Genomic DNA, 17327 nt, shown 5'->3' on the forward strand with positions numbered 1-17327 from the left:
AAACGTGAGCTTTCCTGCTCCTCTGATGCTGCTTGGCCTGCTGTGTTCATCCAGCTCTACACCTTGTTGTCTCAGGGTTGGTAATGAGCTTGGATACAGGCAGAAGAGTTATGGATGAGCTCGAGCTTGTGGAGAGTAGAATATGAGAAGCTAGTCAGAAGAGTATTGAATATTTAAGTCCAGGTAACTAGGACATGGTTCAGGGTTTCAGTAAGTGTGCTGCTGATAAATACTGATATATTTAACACCTACCTGTTGCTTTTGTTCATGTAAAGCCAAAGTTAGCTCAAGTTACAGTATGTTGTAATTAGACTTGCACTTGACAAGAGTTTACATGACTTGTGATCAACATTCATATAATAAACACCAGCAGTAAACAGGCTAATTGTATAATTTTACATTTAGTTATTTTTACTCAAGTACTGAGCCCATTGTACAAGTTAAAATGCAGTAAATGACAAGACCAAACTTAGACTCATTTAAGAGTCAAACATTTAAAACAAGTATGTCAAATGCCCTTTCTCAACCTACAAGAAGCAACAGGAACAAAGCAGTATATAAGGTCAAAAAAGGTCAATTTGAGAGTGACTTATAAATTGCAAATAATCCCTTATGCTTTCAAAAGCTGACTAATATTTTCTTTAGAGATTTGACAAACAATTACCTTGCTATCCAATTTTTTCATAGTAACAAGGTCAAGAGATTTTAGCGAATGTCCTGTGGGCGCAATGAAGTAGAGACAGGCGTGGATTCTTGAGTCAGGATAATTGTAAAAGGAACGCCTGATTTTCAATTCTTCCTGGAGGTAGGCTTCAAACTGTGCATCAATATATTCAACGATAGGTTTGTAGCTGAAATGCAAACAACTGGTATGTTATTTAAGGTACAGAATCATAGAATCCCTACAGTGTAGAAGCAGACCATTCAGCCCGTCAAGTCCACATGCTAAGAGCATCCCACCCAGATCCATGCCCCTACGATATTCCTGTAACCCTACATTTCCCATGGCTAATCCAACTAGCCTGCACACCCCTGGACACAATGGGCAATTTAGCATGGCCAATCCACATCTTTGGACTGTGGGAGGAAACGGGAGCACCCAGAGGAAATCCACGCAGATATGGGGAGAAAGTGCAAATTCCACACAGATAGTAGCCCAAGGGTGGAATCGAACCTGGGTGCCTTGTGCTGTGGAGGCAGCTGTGGTTACCACTGAGCCACCGTGTCGCCCAGGTATAGGTTAAGAATTCCGAAGCAAAGTAAAGAATGCACCTGGAAAATTGTGCAAGTTGAATGTACATGCTAGCTGGAGGTACCATTAAAAAACAAACAATTGAGAAACAGCAAGGAAAGCATGGGAGGGAGTCAGGAAAGCAAAGAAGGGAAATAGGGAAGGAAAACAAGAAAAAAGAAAGTAAGAGAAAAGAGAAAATCAAGCAGGATAGGGAAAATGGAGAAAAGGAGAGGAAAATGAGAGAGCAAGAGAAGGAATGACAATATAGGAAAAAATCCAGAGCATCCTATTGCTAGCCTCACTCCTGATTACCATTCAGTGGCATCTGGGGAAAAGCCTGCTATGTAGGCACAAGTTCAGGATTGGAAATTACTGTTCTCCAGGATCAAATTGCTTTTTGTATTCATTATGTCAATTCCACACTTGAAGAATAACATCTCAGGTACTGAAAATGCTTACTGCATCATTGATGTTGGGTGGAGAATTGCAATGCAACATTTTCAACAACAATCATATTAAAAACTGACCTGTCTTCTTTGTTTATCTGGTCTCCAAATCCTACTGTATCGACAATGGTCAACTTTAGTCGTACATTGCTCTCCTGTAGTTCATAGCTGCTTGATTTCAATCGAACACCGGGTTCAGCATGAGAGGCTGGTGCATTTTCAAATTTAGTGTTGAACAACGTATCCATTAATGTTGATTTACCAATACCAGTTTCACCTAAAGATATTTAAAGAATGACGCTATAAAATATGCTAAAACTCTGTTGATTCATTAGTGTTACATTTGAATCTATTATTGGTGAAATAGTGAGGAGAGTTATATTTTGCGATTTTAAAAAAATTACACACAAAAGCTCACAGCGATTTGAGCTAGTTTGCCTATATTCATAATGGATGTTTGCTTAAAAGAGATTTTCAATGGTCATGTAACAGTCAAAACAGCAATAGTTAAAACTAATGCCAGATTCAAACACCATCTCAATTCCCTCAGCACTCAAAAATGTACTGATTTCAGTCTTGAATAAACTGATTTGGAGGAGGCAATGGCCTAGTGACATTATCACGAGACTATTAATCAACAACCTAGGTAATGGTTTAGCGACATTAATTGTCAATTGGCAACTGCCAAGGATAAGGAACTACAAGAGGTAAGATCATTATCCAGGGATGGTCTGACAGTATTAAAGAAGTTCCTGAAAAGATTTGTTCAGTTGAAATGCAAACAACTGGTATGTTATTTAAGGTACAGAATCATAGAATCCCTACAGTGTAGAAGCAGACCATTCAGCCCGTCAAGTCCACACGCTAAGAGCATGCCACCCAGATCCACGCCCCTACAATATTCCTGTAACCCTACATTTCCCATGGCTAATCCAGAAAAGTACATACAGAAAAGTAAAAGGAGATAAGTCCTAATTCTGAAATCAATTCACCAAAATATCATGTCTGCATTACATCAGGGTCACATGGCACAGGAAAGCTAACACATGAATCTGTATATTTTGGGGGTTTCTCTTCCAGCAAATTGTTTAATTGTGAACCACCATTCCTGATTGGACGTTGCAGGACTACAGAGCTTAGATCTGATCCATTGGTTGTCGGTCACTTAGCTCTAACACTTGCTGCTTCCACTGTTTGGCACAAAGATAGTCCTATGTTGTAACTTCACCAGTTCCACCTCATTGTTAGGTATGCCCGGTACTGTTTGTGACATCTCCTCCTACACTCTTCATTGAGCCATACGGACAGAGCATTTGTCCTGTTTGGCAAGTAGCAAGAAGGTAATGGGGTGAAACCACAGTGAACAATGACAGATTAGGAAAATAGTATTTACAGAGCATTGAAAAATGGAATGTTCTGCCAGAGACTCATTGAGATAGAACATTGTAACTCTAAGGTAAAGTGGATAAATAATTGAAGCAAGGAAGCGTGTGAGGTTATGGCAGCGGACTGGAGGGGTGGGGAAAGCAGAGCAGGAATATTACTTCTGACTTGCTCTGTAAAATAACTGATGCAGTAATGACTACCCAAAAGGACTCCCTCTGTTTTGTAAACATCAATGGCATCTTTTTTTAAACAAAAAGATGTGTGGATGAGTGAATTTGTCTGTTTCATCTTTCTACAGGGAGGAATTAGGATAGGTTGAATGGCCTTCCTCATTTGCATTGACCTTGTGATTTTGCAGGAAAATTAACATTATTATTGTAACGTTTTACCACTAGAAAAAGTAGCTCTTTCGTAGGAATTGCAGTTTCCTTCTCATATATTCAACCTTACTTTTCGCAGTCTCCATTTGGTCAGTTTTATGAAATTGTCAACTTTAAAAAATGAAAATAAAATAATTCTGTACAGTGAAACCCAGAGTGATCAAAGACTGATGCACAAAGCCACAAATATTTTTACTGTTTTCTTAGGTGTTGTCACTTTCACATGTATGAATAAAATTGATTGCAACCACCAAGTATCTTCCTCTTTATTCCCACTACACTTCTAGTGATCCACAATTCAAGCTTGGAATTTATTTGCACCTCACCGTGAGGAAAAGATATTATTAAACAAAATACAAGATGCCTCTGCAATGTTCCCTCTAAGCTCTGCTGCTGCACAGTAATCCAAAACTTCCCACACTGGCCATTGCACAAGTTGACCTCTAAATTACCACATATGGATAGCTGTGTCAGAAACATGTAAAAGGACCTGTGAACATTTACTGTAGTGCCTGGGCACGTTGTTAAAGAATTAAAGAGTGCATGGATAGAAAGGAATAAAGGAGGTCAACCGCTGCTCCCTTTTCGGTCCTTCTCCCTGCCCTAAACACAGAGATCATTCTACTCTTACAAAAGCAACTTCACAAGAAGAAACTTCACAAATGAGCTGTGTCAGCACATTACTGACAAAGTAACCACTGTGTTCATATAAAATTCGGTGAGCTTGTGATCAAATTATGGTACAAGGATTCAGCAATTTCAACAAGGTGGTTTCCACACCCCCAAACTGCACTCAACTTTGCAACATAAACCCCTATAATCAATTTGTGAATCAAATGATCCAGTGTTCAAAGGGATTTCCAGTGCTTAGAAAGACAGAAAAATACATTTTTGATTGAAGCAATGTTGCAGCTGAGACAAAAGTAGGAGACTGTACATTGCAAATCATACTTTCTTTTCCTCAAATATAAATGTGGAGCATTTTAAATGCCGATGAGCAATTTACACATACAAAATTACAAAATGCTTCACCCAGAGGAACACAAATCACATGGTTGGCTTCAGGCCATCTTTAAGTTTCTGCTGGTCTCTCGATTAGGAATAAGCTAAACTCCGTGGGAAGACTGCTTTCTCGAGGCCACCAGGGTCTTTGTGATGTTCAACAGATGATACATTACTAATGGACAAGGAGACTTCAAGAACGCAAAACAATCCTTGCTCTTTCCAACAAGACATACTTACTAACAAAATCGGATTTACCTCCTCACAGCCCAGATGAAACAGCCTCTGGGACAGCATCAAACAGACATATGTTTGTATTCACCAGTTTTATGAGCCCTGAACAATGAAATATGTTAATGATAAAATGTTTTGTCTGCACAATCCCTTTCAGAATGTGACCAAGTTTTTGCAAAATAAGTGCAGTACTTGAATCAGTTATACTCCACCATCAGAGCATTTCCATGGGAATTGAACATTCCAAAATGGTCAATAATAGTTTGTCATATTTAATTTTAAAAAGAATCTTCACTGCAACACAAGAGAAACAGAAGGCAAGAATGAATATGGAATTGTTAGAGGAACTGGAGCTGGCAATCTCTGTGTAGCAAATGAAAATCTACTCTGCTGTAATATATAAAACAGGAGCTGGGGGAAACAACAAAATAATGAAAATTGAACTTTCTAAAAGATCTATTAATCTATTCAAATGTGAGTTAAACTGGGAACTCACTTCAGTTTGGGCACTCAAGCTGACACTAAGTGATATGATGGCCATGACTAAGCAGATTGCTTCTTTATCAGGAATGGCTCTACACTAAGCTGTATAAAGTAGGTCATTCCTAATACAACTGCACTCCAGCAAATGTGTCTTTGCCTTAACTATTCCATGTACATTCATCCCTTTCATTTTTCATCATATCCTAATCATTATATTGAAACAGTTATTTTTTCAATTTTTTTAAAAACTGAGGAAGGATTTCTTCTGGGTTGTGTGTCTTTGGAACTCCTCACCATGGACAGCTGTGGGGGTATAGTCTTTGTGTATATTTAAGGCTGATAGAGACAGATCCTTGATCAACAGGGGAATCAATGGTTAAGGGAAAATTGCAGGAAAGTGGATGTGAGGAATGTTGAATCAGCCATGATGATATTGAATGGCGGAGCATAGCTCAAGGGGCCAAAAGGTCCTGGTCCTGTTTCTTGTGGTCTTAAAGTGATCGCAGGATATGGCCCGTGCAGCCATGGCTACATTTATTGTCCAACTCCGAGTTGCTCTGAAGTGGCAGTGAGCTGCCTGTGTAATCAGCAGCAGCCTTTGCGGTGAAAGTACTCCCACAGTAGTGTTGGGTAGGGCACTGAAAGATTGTGACGGTAGGTCAGATCACCACTTTCTCAAGGGCACTAGGGATGAGCAATAAATGCTGGTCCATTCAGTGCCCATATCGGATGAATAAATTTTTAAGATTTTGCAATTAGCCCAAAACAATTCACTGCATAAATTTAGAGACACAGTGATTTCAAAACGTGATTTTTATACAGGTATTTTAGAGAAGGAGAACATAAATAAATCAAACCAGTCAGTCGCAAATACTGTGAATTTTAGACCTGACTCTGTGCTCCCAGAAGGTAATGAGCGTCATAATGAGATAAAATCACTACTAAGCAGCTTATGAGTTCCTGCACACAGATTGAGGGTGCTACTCCTGAAGCATAGATGAAGGTCTATTGAGTACTTACTCACACAGGCCCCCATTGATTAACATCATTTTTCAAGCTTATCTTTTATCACACAAGTGCACACCAGTAAGTGCATACTCTGTTACAGAACATCCTGCACAGATTACATGCAATGACAATCCTGCCTTCCAAATGGAAAGGTGCCACATCCATTCTTCCCAGCAAGGGTGGCACTTCAATAAACTACCAAAAAAAGTGCTCTATTGTCCATCTGCTTTTTTGGAAATGAGTTCACCCAAGTTCACATCTGCCAGCTTAGTAGACATAAAAGCTCTCAAAAACACAATTCATATCAGATCAGTGGAAAGGCTTTCCTAGCTTCATGGCTGGTTTTTATTCTTTAACTGATAACTGCCTATTTCTCTCGTGTGATATTCAGGGGACGTGAAAATCTCCAGGTTGAAGTTCTCTCTTTAGTGCTTTCATACTTTACTTACCGACACAAAGAATATTAAAACAAAATCCTTGTGTTGTTGACTTGTTGACTAACTGATCTGGAAGGCTGTCAAATCCAACATGACCGGCAAGATTCAAGTTTCGTAAGTCTTCATTATGTGACTGCAAAGAAAAGAATAAATAAAAGTGTAGTTTTAATTAAACAGCTAATGTTTATTTCCAGCTTACATAAGCCCTTAGGGTTGCTTCTCAACTTAAGGGCACCATCATTTACCATTCATTTATGGGAGAGACGTAGGGAGTATCTAGCAAGCCTTTCAGTGAGTGAGAGCTTGAGACTAAATCTATTACCATGCAGATCAATGTAGGCATCCAGCAAATATGTCAAGAGGTCTTGTGGTGCAGTGGTACCAATGTATGTTATTTGGTCCAAAACTAAGTTAAAATATCACAGGTATTACAATTTTGCTTCAACATACATATATCTAGCCCTTTCAGAAGCTAATGTACAATACATGGAAATAGAATCTTCTAACTCACTTGGCAAACTGCATTGAACATCTCTTTATAATGTTCTGCGGAAAATAAACTGCAAATCTCTCAACATGTAGCTGCAATACCAGATGTATTGATGGAAATGGCCATTTACCAGTTCAGATAATGAAACCAGCGCGAGTCATTCAGCTGCTCAAGTTTGTTGTACCATTCAATTAGATCATGGTTAATTGATACCTCAATGCCATTTAGCCATCTTAACATCAAAAATAATTTCTGTCTTGAAAGGTCTAGTACATTCTGGGTTTTGCCTTTAGCATGTTTTCTTTACCTGATGTAGTGACACTTATGCTATCATCTTGACGCAAATTATGATAAGTGGCTAATGTGGTAATGAAAGATCCAACAGATATTCATTACGGTTCACTAATTTAGACAAATATCACATTCAGAGATACATCAGTGTCTGGTCTTACATTAAGTTAATCAATTACAAACAGCAGTGTGCTTCCATTAGCATGTCACGTTTCAAGTGACCCAAGTTAAAAGATGGAGTATATGATCTTCATGACCTGTGACCCAAGGGTACAGTGATAATGCCATATCGCTTGAAGGCACGCTGACATACTGTCTCTTAAAAGGTTTACTGACAGAGATATAACACAATACAATTGTTCCAACAGCCAGATTTTTGGATGATGCAATTCTCACTCTTACCTCATGTTCCTGCAACATTAGTTTTTATAAACTTGTAGCTTATTTTTTCTGGTGAATTCTTTTGAACTCACTGGCTACTGAATATCTCTACTGTAGGCGATGCTTCCAGTAGCAATTGCCCACAAGCTAAATAACCTATTGCTTCCCCTAAAGTAAGCCAACACATACCTACCAAGTTAAAGCACCTCCTCTCCCCTTGCCACCAAACTCTCAATACAAATGCTGCGCATGGAATTCATTCCTTGAAGCACAACTTTATCACAGAATCCCTACAATGTGGGAGCAGTCCATCCGGCCCATCGAGTCCATGCCAATGCTCCAAAGAGCATCTCACCAAGACCCATCCCCAATCCTAACACTGTAACCTTGCATTTCCCATGGCAAATCCACCTAACCTACACATCCCTGAACACTACAGGCAATTTAGCATGGCCAATCCACCTAACCTGCACATCTTTGGACTGTGGGAGGAAACTGGAGTACCTGGAGGAATCCCACACAGACACGGGGAGAATGTGCACACCACACACACAGTCATTCGAGGGTGGAATTGAACCCGGGTCCGTGGCACTGAGACAGCAGTGCTGAACACTGAACCAAAGTGCCGCCCCAACTTTAGTCTCCATTTGAGGAGTTGCCACCCTTTACAGTGAGGTATAGGGCCCAGCCCCTGATTTAATCATCACCTCATCCTCTAACATTACTTGAACTACATAATGCACACTCATTATCTGACTCCTGGTGTGTAACGTCACAAGAGGTGACTCTATAAATAGTGAACTTCCAGCATCTCTTGAAACAATATCAACTCCTAAAAGTGAATACATGATCCTGACAAGCATTATCTTTAATCAAGTCAATTTCCACTCTTTTTTCAATGGTGCAAAATTCCTGTTTACAATAATGTACAAGACAATCATGAACAATATGTCAATACGTATGATAAATGCCCTGGTGTACTGAACACAGTTACGTTAAAGATCATCACCGTCCTGTGACACCTTTCTTTTAAAACTTAATTCTTTTTTAAATCTTAATTCTTTTTTAAATCAACCTGTTCGGAGATGTACAACACATTGTTGGAGCAGGTGGGACCTGAACCCGCATCTCTGGTCACGTGGGTTAGGGAAATAAAGGATACATCTTGACTGCTATATCTTGCAGTTCCCATAAACTCACAATAATCTCATATTAGATTCAAATACTGGATCTTTCTGAATGTATTTCTCAGCTCATAATGTGTCCTACAATATACACTGTTAGCTTCATACAGATTGTGGTGCAGCGTCAAGTGATGTGACACTCTGAATACTTCTGTGTACAAATGTTGGAACATACAGTTCCTAAAACATACTGGAATAACATAACAATATAACAGCTGCATTCTTGCAGTTGATAAACTTAGCAACATTCATGTCAGTTGGCACATGAAAATTGTCTACTTAGGCATGGGACCAGAGGCAAGCGAACAGGAGAATAACATGGCTTTAGAACTTGGGATATTAGAAATGGTACATTGTGTATTTCTTCCACACACTTCAGTTGTGGAATGATTAAATACCTGTGGCATTAGTCCAAACTGCTCATTTCATATTTACCTATAGAAAATCTTCTCTCAAAAGTAAAATTTCATGGTGAGCTGGTTGCAATTACAATGACAACTGTACTTATATTTGCTTAAAACTCATATTCACAATTTGCAAGACACAACTGGCGGTACGGTGGCTCAGTGGTTAGCACTGCAGTCTCACAACGCCAGGGACCCGGGTTCGATTCCACCCTCAGGCGACTGTGCAGAGTTTGCACATTCTCCCCATGTCTGTGTGGGTTTCCTCCGGGTGCTCCAGTTTCCTCCCACAATCCAAAGATGTGCAGGCTAGGTGGATTGGCCATGTTAAATTGCCCGCAGTGTTCAGGGATGTGTAGATTAGGTGGATGATAAGGGGGTGGATCTGAGTGGGATGCTCCAAGGGTCTGTGTGGACTTGCTGAGCCGAAGGGCCTGTTTCCACACTGTAGAGACTCTATTAAAAAAATTCTATAAATTGTTAACCGTATCTAATACCGGTCGATCGTTCAGAAGACTTTATACATGGCAGTTACTTTTTGAAGACACAAAGTATTCAAATCTGACTCCTGATCCCTGGAACATTGGGGAATTGTGATACAAATAATCTCATCCATTTAGGAGACTTAACTAAACTATTTTTGATGTTGTTATTTAACCTGAAATATTTTTGGCTAGAGTCCTTTGTAAAGTTTGTCCAGTGTTCTTAAGACAACATGCATCTGACTACAAACACACAGAGAAAAAATAAACAAATGTTGCAAATACACAGATCAGACAGTATCTGAAACAGACAGGCTAACAATTCAGGTGGGGCCCTTCTACGTCAGAACAAAATGTTCTTTGTGTTTACCTGAATAGCTTACAGACATTTATACAGGGAATAAAACAGTTTAACAGATGAAGCAGATACACATTCACTTGGCTGCACTTACCACTCACTGAGCAGATTTAACCCGCCACTCCCCGATAGGTAGTGTGGGTGAGTGGGGAGCTACTGAGGAAAGCAAATCGAAAAGGTGGAGGAGGAATTGGAAAGAGGGGAAGAATATTTGTGAAGAGAAATCAGAGTTAACGTTTTGGGTCTGGTGACCCTTCCTCAGAACTGATAATAGCCAGGAAATGTTGGTTTTTATGCAGAAGATAGGATGGGGGAGGGGCTCTATCCCCACCTATTGTTTACTCCCCTCCCCCCACCCTATTTTCTGCATTAAAAAACATTTTCCTAGCTACCATCAGTTCTGAGGAAGGGTCACTGGACCCGAAACATTAACTCTGATTTCTCTTCACAGATGCTGCCAGACTTGCTGAGCTTTTCCAGCAACTTCTATATTTATTGGGCTGTTGTCTCTTTACAATACTTTCAAATCAGTGAATGTCATCGCACTAAAAAGGCATTCAGCACAAAATACTCAAATAAACATATTTTTCCTGTTTCTAACAAACCAAGAAAAACTGTTCAAACTTTCAAATTTGACAGTTATTAGCTGGTACGTCTGCAAAATGACCAAGTTTCCTGTTGCCTGCTACTTCAACACACCACCATGCTCTCTGGCCAATATCTGTCTCAGAATTGCTGCAAGCTGGAATAACAGCATCTCATTTTCTGTTTGGGGAGCTTGTAGCCTTCTGGACTCAATATTGAGATTAGTAATTTTAGGGCCCCAAGTATCTTCTCCCATGTCCTTGCCTCAACCCCACACATCAGACCTTGTCATCACATCAGAAACAAAATAGAAATTGATTTCTCTCTACAGATCCTGCCAGACCAGTAGAGTTAACGTTTCAGGTCGAGTGACCTTTCCTCAGAACTCTTGCCATCACATTGGCTGCTACCATACACAACCCATTATCCGCCACTAATGATCCCCATTAGCAGCTACTGACTCCCCCAGAATGACTTTTACCCAATCCTTTGTCTATTATACAGTTCTTCTCCCTTTTGGGCTCCATCTCCACTCATTGTTAATTCCCCCCCTTTCTCTAGCATAAATTCAGCAACTTTTTCCTAGCAACAATCAGTTCTGAAGAAGGATCACTAGACTCGAAATGTTAACTCTGGTTTCTCTCAGATGCTGCCAGACCTGCTGAGATTTTCCAGCAATTTCTGTTTTTGTTTCTGATTTCTAGCACCCACAGTTCTTTGGTTTCTTTGTCTCAAGATTAAACCTACTGAAACAGAATCTGACAAATTATGGGCTAAGTGCTGAAAAAGTAGACATGAAAGCTACTGCATTGACTGGAATCACTAGACCATGAAAAGTATCCTCCTAACCAGAATGACCAATGTTACATGACAGAACATAATTAACTAAAAATGAACAATAATTTTTTTTTAAACCAAGGCCCCACACCCCAAGAACATTTTTTTCCAAATGTCCAATACTATCCACTAGTCCTAGTGTGAAGCCAGAGAAGAAACCTTGATCAAACAAAGGCAAAATACTGTGAATGCTGGAAATCTGAAATAAACACCGAATACTAGAGAGACTCTAGTCTGGCAACATCTGTACAGAGAGCAAAAACAGAAGTTGCTGGAAAGGGTCTCGACCCAAAACGTCAGCTTTCCTGCTCCTCTGATGCTGCTTGGCCTGCTGTGTTCATCCAGCTCTACACCGTGTTATCTCAGTTGCTGGAAAAGCTTAGCAGGTCTGGCAGCATCTGTGAAGAAAAATCAGAGTTAATGTTTCAGATCTGGTGACACTTCCTCAGACCTACTAAGCTTTTCCAGCAACTTCTGTTTTTGTTCCCAATTTACATTCCGATTTTTACCTGTAGAGAGAGAGAAACAGACGTGACATTTCAAGTCTGGTATGACATTTGTTTATAAACTTTTGACAGAGGCAGCAGACCAGTGCAAAAGACAAACGACTTGTTAGTGGTGGAGAAAGAGAAAAAGAGATGTTAAATGGGTGTAACTTAAGGTGTAAAAAGGGACAGAATGAGTCCTCTCTACCAAGAGCAAAGTAGACAAGACACAGACAAATCAAGGCTATAGGAGAGGAGGGGAAGGGTTATATGTAAAGAAAGATGGAGAACAGACATAAACCACTCAGTTTCTGAAGTTATTGAATTAAATATTGAGACCTTGTGGCTGTAAGGAGCCTAAGCAGAAAATGCAAGCTTGATGAACAACGCTTCATTTTTCATTTAAGCACTTCACAGACTGTAGGCTGTAAAGACCTGCTGAGTTTCTCCAGCATGTTCTGTATTTGAAATAAAGACCGCCAAACTTAATTTCCAGTTTTTTAAAAATTTCTGTCAATAATCTACTTTCGCAATTTGTTTGTCTCTCTGTGTATACATGTGGGTGTATGCGTGTTTGTTTGCCTGGGTAAGGGGAGTTTATAAGGGGATAAGTGTTTTAATTAGTAGTGTTATATGCCAATTGTTTATATCTGTTTACACATAGCTAGAGTCTAATTACTTGTAATAAGTAATAATTCTTGGTTAGAGCAAAAGCCCTGGTCTGTGCTTTCTATCAATTTTGGTCTAAAAGTAGGTAAATTGAGATACAATGTACATCTTTGGCACAGAGATGGTAGGCCTCAATTTACAGTGCTCAACCCCAATAACACTACCCAACTGAAAATGCAAATGTTTGGACATTAGATTGAGGTGAAAACTGGAGTTGGTTGCAATGGCTTCAATCTGTTAAAGTATATTCATCATCTCGGTTTCACACGTGCCTCACAGCCAGAGATGGTGTCTCCAAGTTTGGAAACATAATTCAGCATAACTCTTCAAGTTTTGGTCACCTGGACACTGAAATTTAAGAAATATGATTTGTATTTGTGCCTTTCTTACTTGATGGATTATGCTATTTGAATCTCAGATAAGTGAAATTTGAAAAGCTCAGAAATCTTACAAACTCTGTAGCAACAATGTGATATACAAGTGAATTAGTGGGAGGATTTTATATGTGGTCCCAGGGCTACATGGTGTATGTCTATAAAGCGTAGAAAGACAAAACAGCTTGGCCTCTTTTGGCAACAGGCAGAGGCCTGGGAAGAATTTGGGCTGCCTCCTTGCTCTTTGCAGGAAATGCATAACCCAGGAAAACTAGAAGAATAGGGAGGGAAAAGGTTAGATGATATCATGGCCCTTAAAATAAAATGAAAAGAATACATCCAAGTTAACCAGGCACTTAACAATTAATACCAGATTACTGTTTCAAATCAACAGATTACCAACACAACATTGTTTGGATTGCAACTAATTAACATCAGAAAAGTTAACAAAGAACAGATGTGCATACCACAGTGACATGCGATCTTCACTTTAACAACTGTGATGTGACAAACAGTGTGGAAGAATTCAAACAGAGCCAGATTGAAAATTGCAGAATGGTCACATATGTTGTATATTTGACTGCCAAACTCTAAACCCTCTGAGGCTTCCAACCGCACAAAAAAAAAACCAAGAGTTTCCAAGTGCCTTTCCAGTACCTCTTGAAAAAAAAAGGAAAAAGATTTTTGATTTGCATTGACAGCAATAAGAGACATAAAAACTCAAATTCAAAGAAACTATCAAATGTCTAGCAAGCTTGAGTATATTCTTATAATTTTCCTATAGAAATTCAGAAGTGTTAATACATTCCAAAACGCAAAAGAAAATATTCTTGTTCAGCTTAGAATGGTAACGCTACACGAAATATTGAATCTACAACCTTCAAAAGATTTGGATGGTATTACATTAAGCCTCATTATGAAGTCAAATACCAATTGTGACTACTGTTCAAGATAGCTTCCTTACTATATACATACTTTCAGGTATAGCCATTTCAAATTGTATTCTACTATAGTTTGCACTGAACCACAATATCACTGAAGTGGGGTTTCTCTTCTATCATGGGGTTTGATGGCCCACTATGTTTGAGTTCAAGGCAGATAGGTCGAGAAGACGTCAAAGTTAAGAACTGCCTTCAGGCTCAGACTTCAAAATTGCACTGTTTAGAATACATTCATACTAAACACTGCTAATCTTGATAATCATAGACGCATCCGGCTCTGACCTTATGGTTATGTTTGTTCAGGACTAACACATCTTCACTGTGTGTTCATATCCATATGTTCTCAAGTCTCACTCTTATTCTGTAGCGCTCTAAATCCATCTACACCCTGCTCATTAATGTGCAGCCTCATGGAATCATCGCATGGTTGCTCCAGGGACTCAAGCTCTTACACACCAATATTTATTGAGACTTATGTCTACATGAGACAAGCTCATATTTAGACCACTGTGAACTCAAACTTGAGATATTCTCAAACTTCATTCGCTCTGTCCCACATTACTCTTTCCTCTTCTCAAATATATTTCTTTTCACAAAGGTGCATTGGCAATTACTTCCTAATATTTTACCCAAGAGTTAATTCTTCACAAAAATCACGGCTGGAATTTTATGTGGAAATAACGGCCCTGTCACAATGAAGAAAATGACAAGGTCACTTCTGCTTGGCTGGGCTGAGATTTAATGGCCATTAGAACTAATTCCTGCCTCCATCAGCTATCGGTCAATCACGTGGCAGCCCTCTGGTTGCAGAAGAACCACGAGGCGTGGTGTCCCCAATTCTCATTGCAAAATATCATGGACATGTTCCAGATTACACATCACATAGTTTAATAATTATGTAAATTCCACCTTCTAATGTCACTGGACCCGAAACATTAACTCTGATTTTTTATTCACCCTTTAGGGGAAAAGTTTGACCAGAGGGACAGACTTTGAGGAGTTTGTTTTGGGTATTGTAAAGAGCAAAAGTAGTGGAGACTTTTATGGAGCAAACCAAAAATTTAAAAGGATCTAGACAGTTAAAGAACCCAACACCAAGTGTGGAATTACAGGTTAGGTGATACACAAGACTCTGACCACCATTAGGAAAGGATCATTGGAAAGAGGCTTATGGACGACGCACATTCAAAACAGGCAACAAAACATGTGAAGACATTATAGACTCAACAGTAAATTTAAGGATATCAGTTCAAATATAACACAGAAAGAACCAGAACCACAAGTGTTTTAAAACAGCATTTGATTGCGATCTGAATGCACTGCCCATGATTATAGTGGAAGGAGATACAATCATGGCTTCCAAAAGGGGACTGCACAATTATCTGAAGAGGAAAGATGTTCAGGGCTGAGGGAATAGGTAGGGAGTTGGACTGGCTGAGTGGCTCCTACAGAAAAAATGGCACAAACATGTCTGGCCTGTAATCATTCTATGATTACCTAGGAACCAGCAGTCATTCTGACTGCAGAAGGAGAATTTCTGCCTGAACAATCTGCTCTATTTCTTTGAGGAAATGGTAATACAAGTAGACTGCAAATAACCTGCAAATAACCCTATGATTAAGGAGAGAAAACATGTGATACACATTGTCACAAATGGTGCCAAAGTAGCTAACATTCAACTTGAAAGGTATAAAGGATTCTTCAAAGATTTGAGCTAATTAAGCAAGGTATGGCAATGGAATGTTACTGTATACCAGTGAAGCTCACGTTTGCACCCTGCAAATGGGAGAAGCCAAAGTTGTGAACTGTACAGGGGGATGGAAAGTGAGGACATCTGCGATTCAGACTATTCTCAGCTAGCAAGGCCCAAAACCTCCAAATAAAAATAAACTGAACTACGTAAGTAATGTAGTATCACCAGCAGAGGCCTGAGAAATGATGAAAAGAGTTATGGGTGAGAGAATTTATTTTAAAAAATAGGTATTTTAAATGAGACATTTCAGTAATTGAACAAAGTTTATTGTTGAGGAAATCGCAGAGAAAGTATATTTTGTAATTGCAAAAAACTGTTGTTTTCAGCAGTGCCGACGTTTAATGCAAACATCTCGGAAAATCCTAATGACGTGAATTTCCAAAACATCAATATTCCTAATAAAAACCACGGAGCAACAGGGCTTCAGGTCCAGACTCTAGATAATTTCAAAATTTCCACTGTCTATTGTTTACTTGTCTCAAGCTTTTATAATCACAAGTCCCAATAGCAGTCCCTTCCACTTTGGCTGCAATCATTGTCACTGCGAGAACCAGGTACAATTTGGGTATTGTAAAGAGCTAAAGCAGGGAGTTAACATGGTCCTTCACCCTAGTGTTTTTACAGCTGTACAAAGTTTGACGAGGGAGTTTCACTTCCCCATTCACATTTCTGTTATGTCTGTTGGAGTGAACGCAAATAGCAATAAAAATCATATTGTCTTTGTGAATGCTGCTGGCAGAACATTTTTCCCAACAGTACATAATTAAAAGTTACTGCTATGTTAATCATGTTGAGTTAATTTAAATACTGTGCTTGTTACTCAAGAATTTATGAAAAACATCTGCTTACAGACTGTTCAGTTCATACAGAAATTCATTACAGTTGCAACTGAGTGTTGCTCACAATCAAGGTTCCGTATTCACAGCTTCCATCCTCCTCTGCACCATTAGTAAAATTTGACTCAATTTGGTTCAAAGTTTGCAGTAGAATAAAATAAATCTTGGACTTTGCTTTAGTTGGCAACCAGAGAAAATTATGCTGTAATTTCTGATCGGAACTGAGCTATGCAAATCTGAGCTACAGCAGTGATAAAACATACATTACTTGTTATGGCAGCCACATTTGGGTGGGTTGTAACATGAATTACAGACAGCAGGGGATGAAAGGAATTAAAAACCGAAAGAAGTGTGGATGCTGTAAATCAGGAACAAAAACAGAAGTTGCTGGAAAAGCTCAGCAGGTCTGGTAGCATCTATGAAGAAAAGATCAGAGTTAACGTTTCAGGTCCAGTGACCCTTCCTCAGAACTGAATGGAATTGAATGGATGAAAGGAATTGCTGCAAATTGTCATTCGGGTGAAAGTACAAGTGTTAGGATTCCAGCAGAATTATAATTGCCTTACCAGGGACTAAGCAGCCAGAGTAAGTGAACAGTTTTGCTAGTAAAGTTTTGGTGCCTTGCCCAAATAGCATTCAATTATTGT

At 39.2% G+C, this 17327-nt stretch overlaps 2 protein-coding genes across 2 annotated transcripts in view; one reads left to right on the forward strand and one right to left on the reverse strand.

The window, feature by feature from the left end:
* septin11 (septin-11) overlaps positions 1-6739 on the reverse strand; it is a 39988-nt gene extending 33249 nt beyond the window's left edge. The window contains 3 exon segments of the mRNA XM_048603795.1: positions 627-851; positions 1762-1957; positions 6623-6739. Of these exon segments, the coding sequence (XP_048459752.1) occupies positions 627-851; positions 1762-1928 (392 nt within the window). The 5' untranslated portion in view covers positions 1929-1957; positions 6623-6739.
* A 2502-nt stretch (positions 6740-9241) lies between these two features.
* The window catches only part of LOC125484558 (septin-11-like), a 17397-nt gene continuing 9311 nt past the window's right edge, over positions 9242-17327 (forward strand). The window contains exon 1 of the mRNA XM_048603883.1: positions 9242-9304. Coding sequence (XP_048459840.1) covers positions 9242-9304 — 63 coding nt within the window. The remainder of the gene's footprint in view (positions 9305-17327) is intronic.

This window comes from Rhincodon typus, chromosome 1, assembly GCF_021869965.1.
Source record: "Rhincodon typus isolate 14 chromosome 1, sRhiTyp1.1, whole genome shotgun sequence".
NCBI lineage: Eukaryota > Metazoa > Chordata > Chondrichthyes > Orectolobiformes > Rhincodontidae > Rhincodon > Rhincodon typus.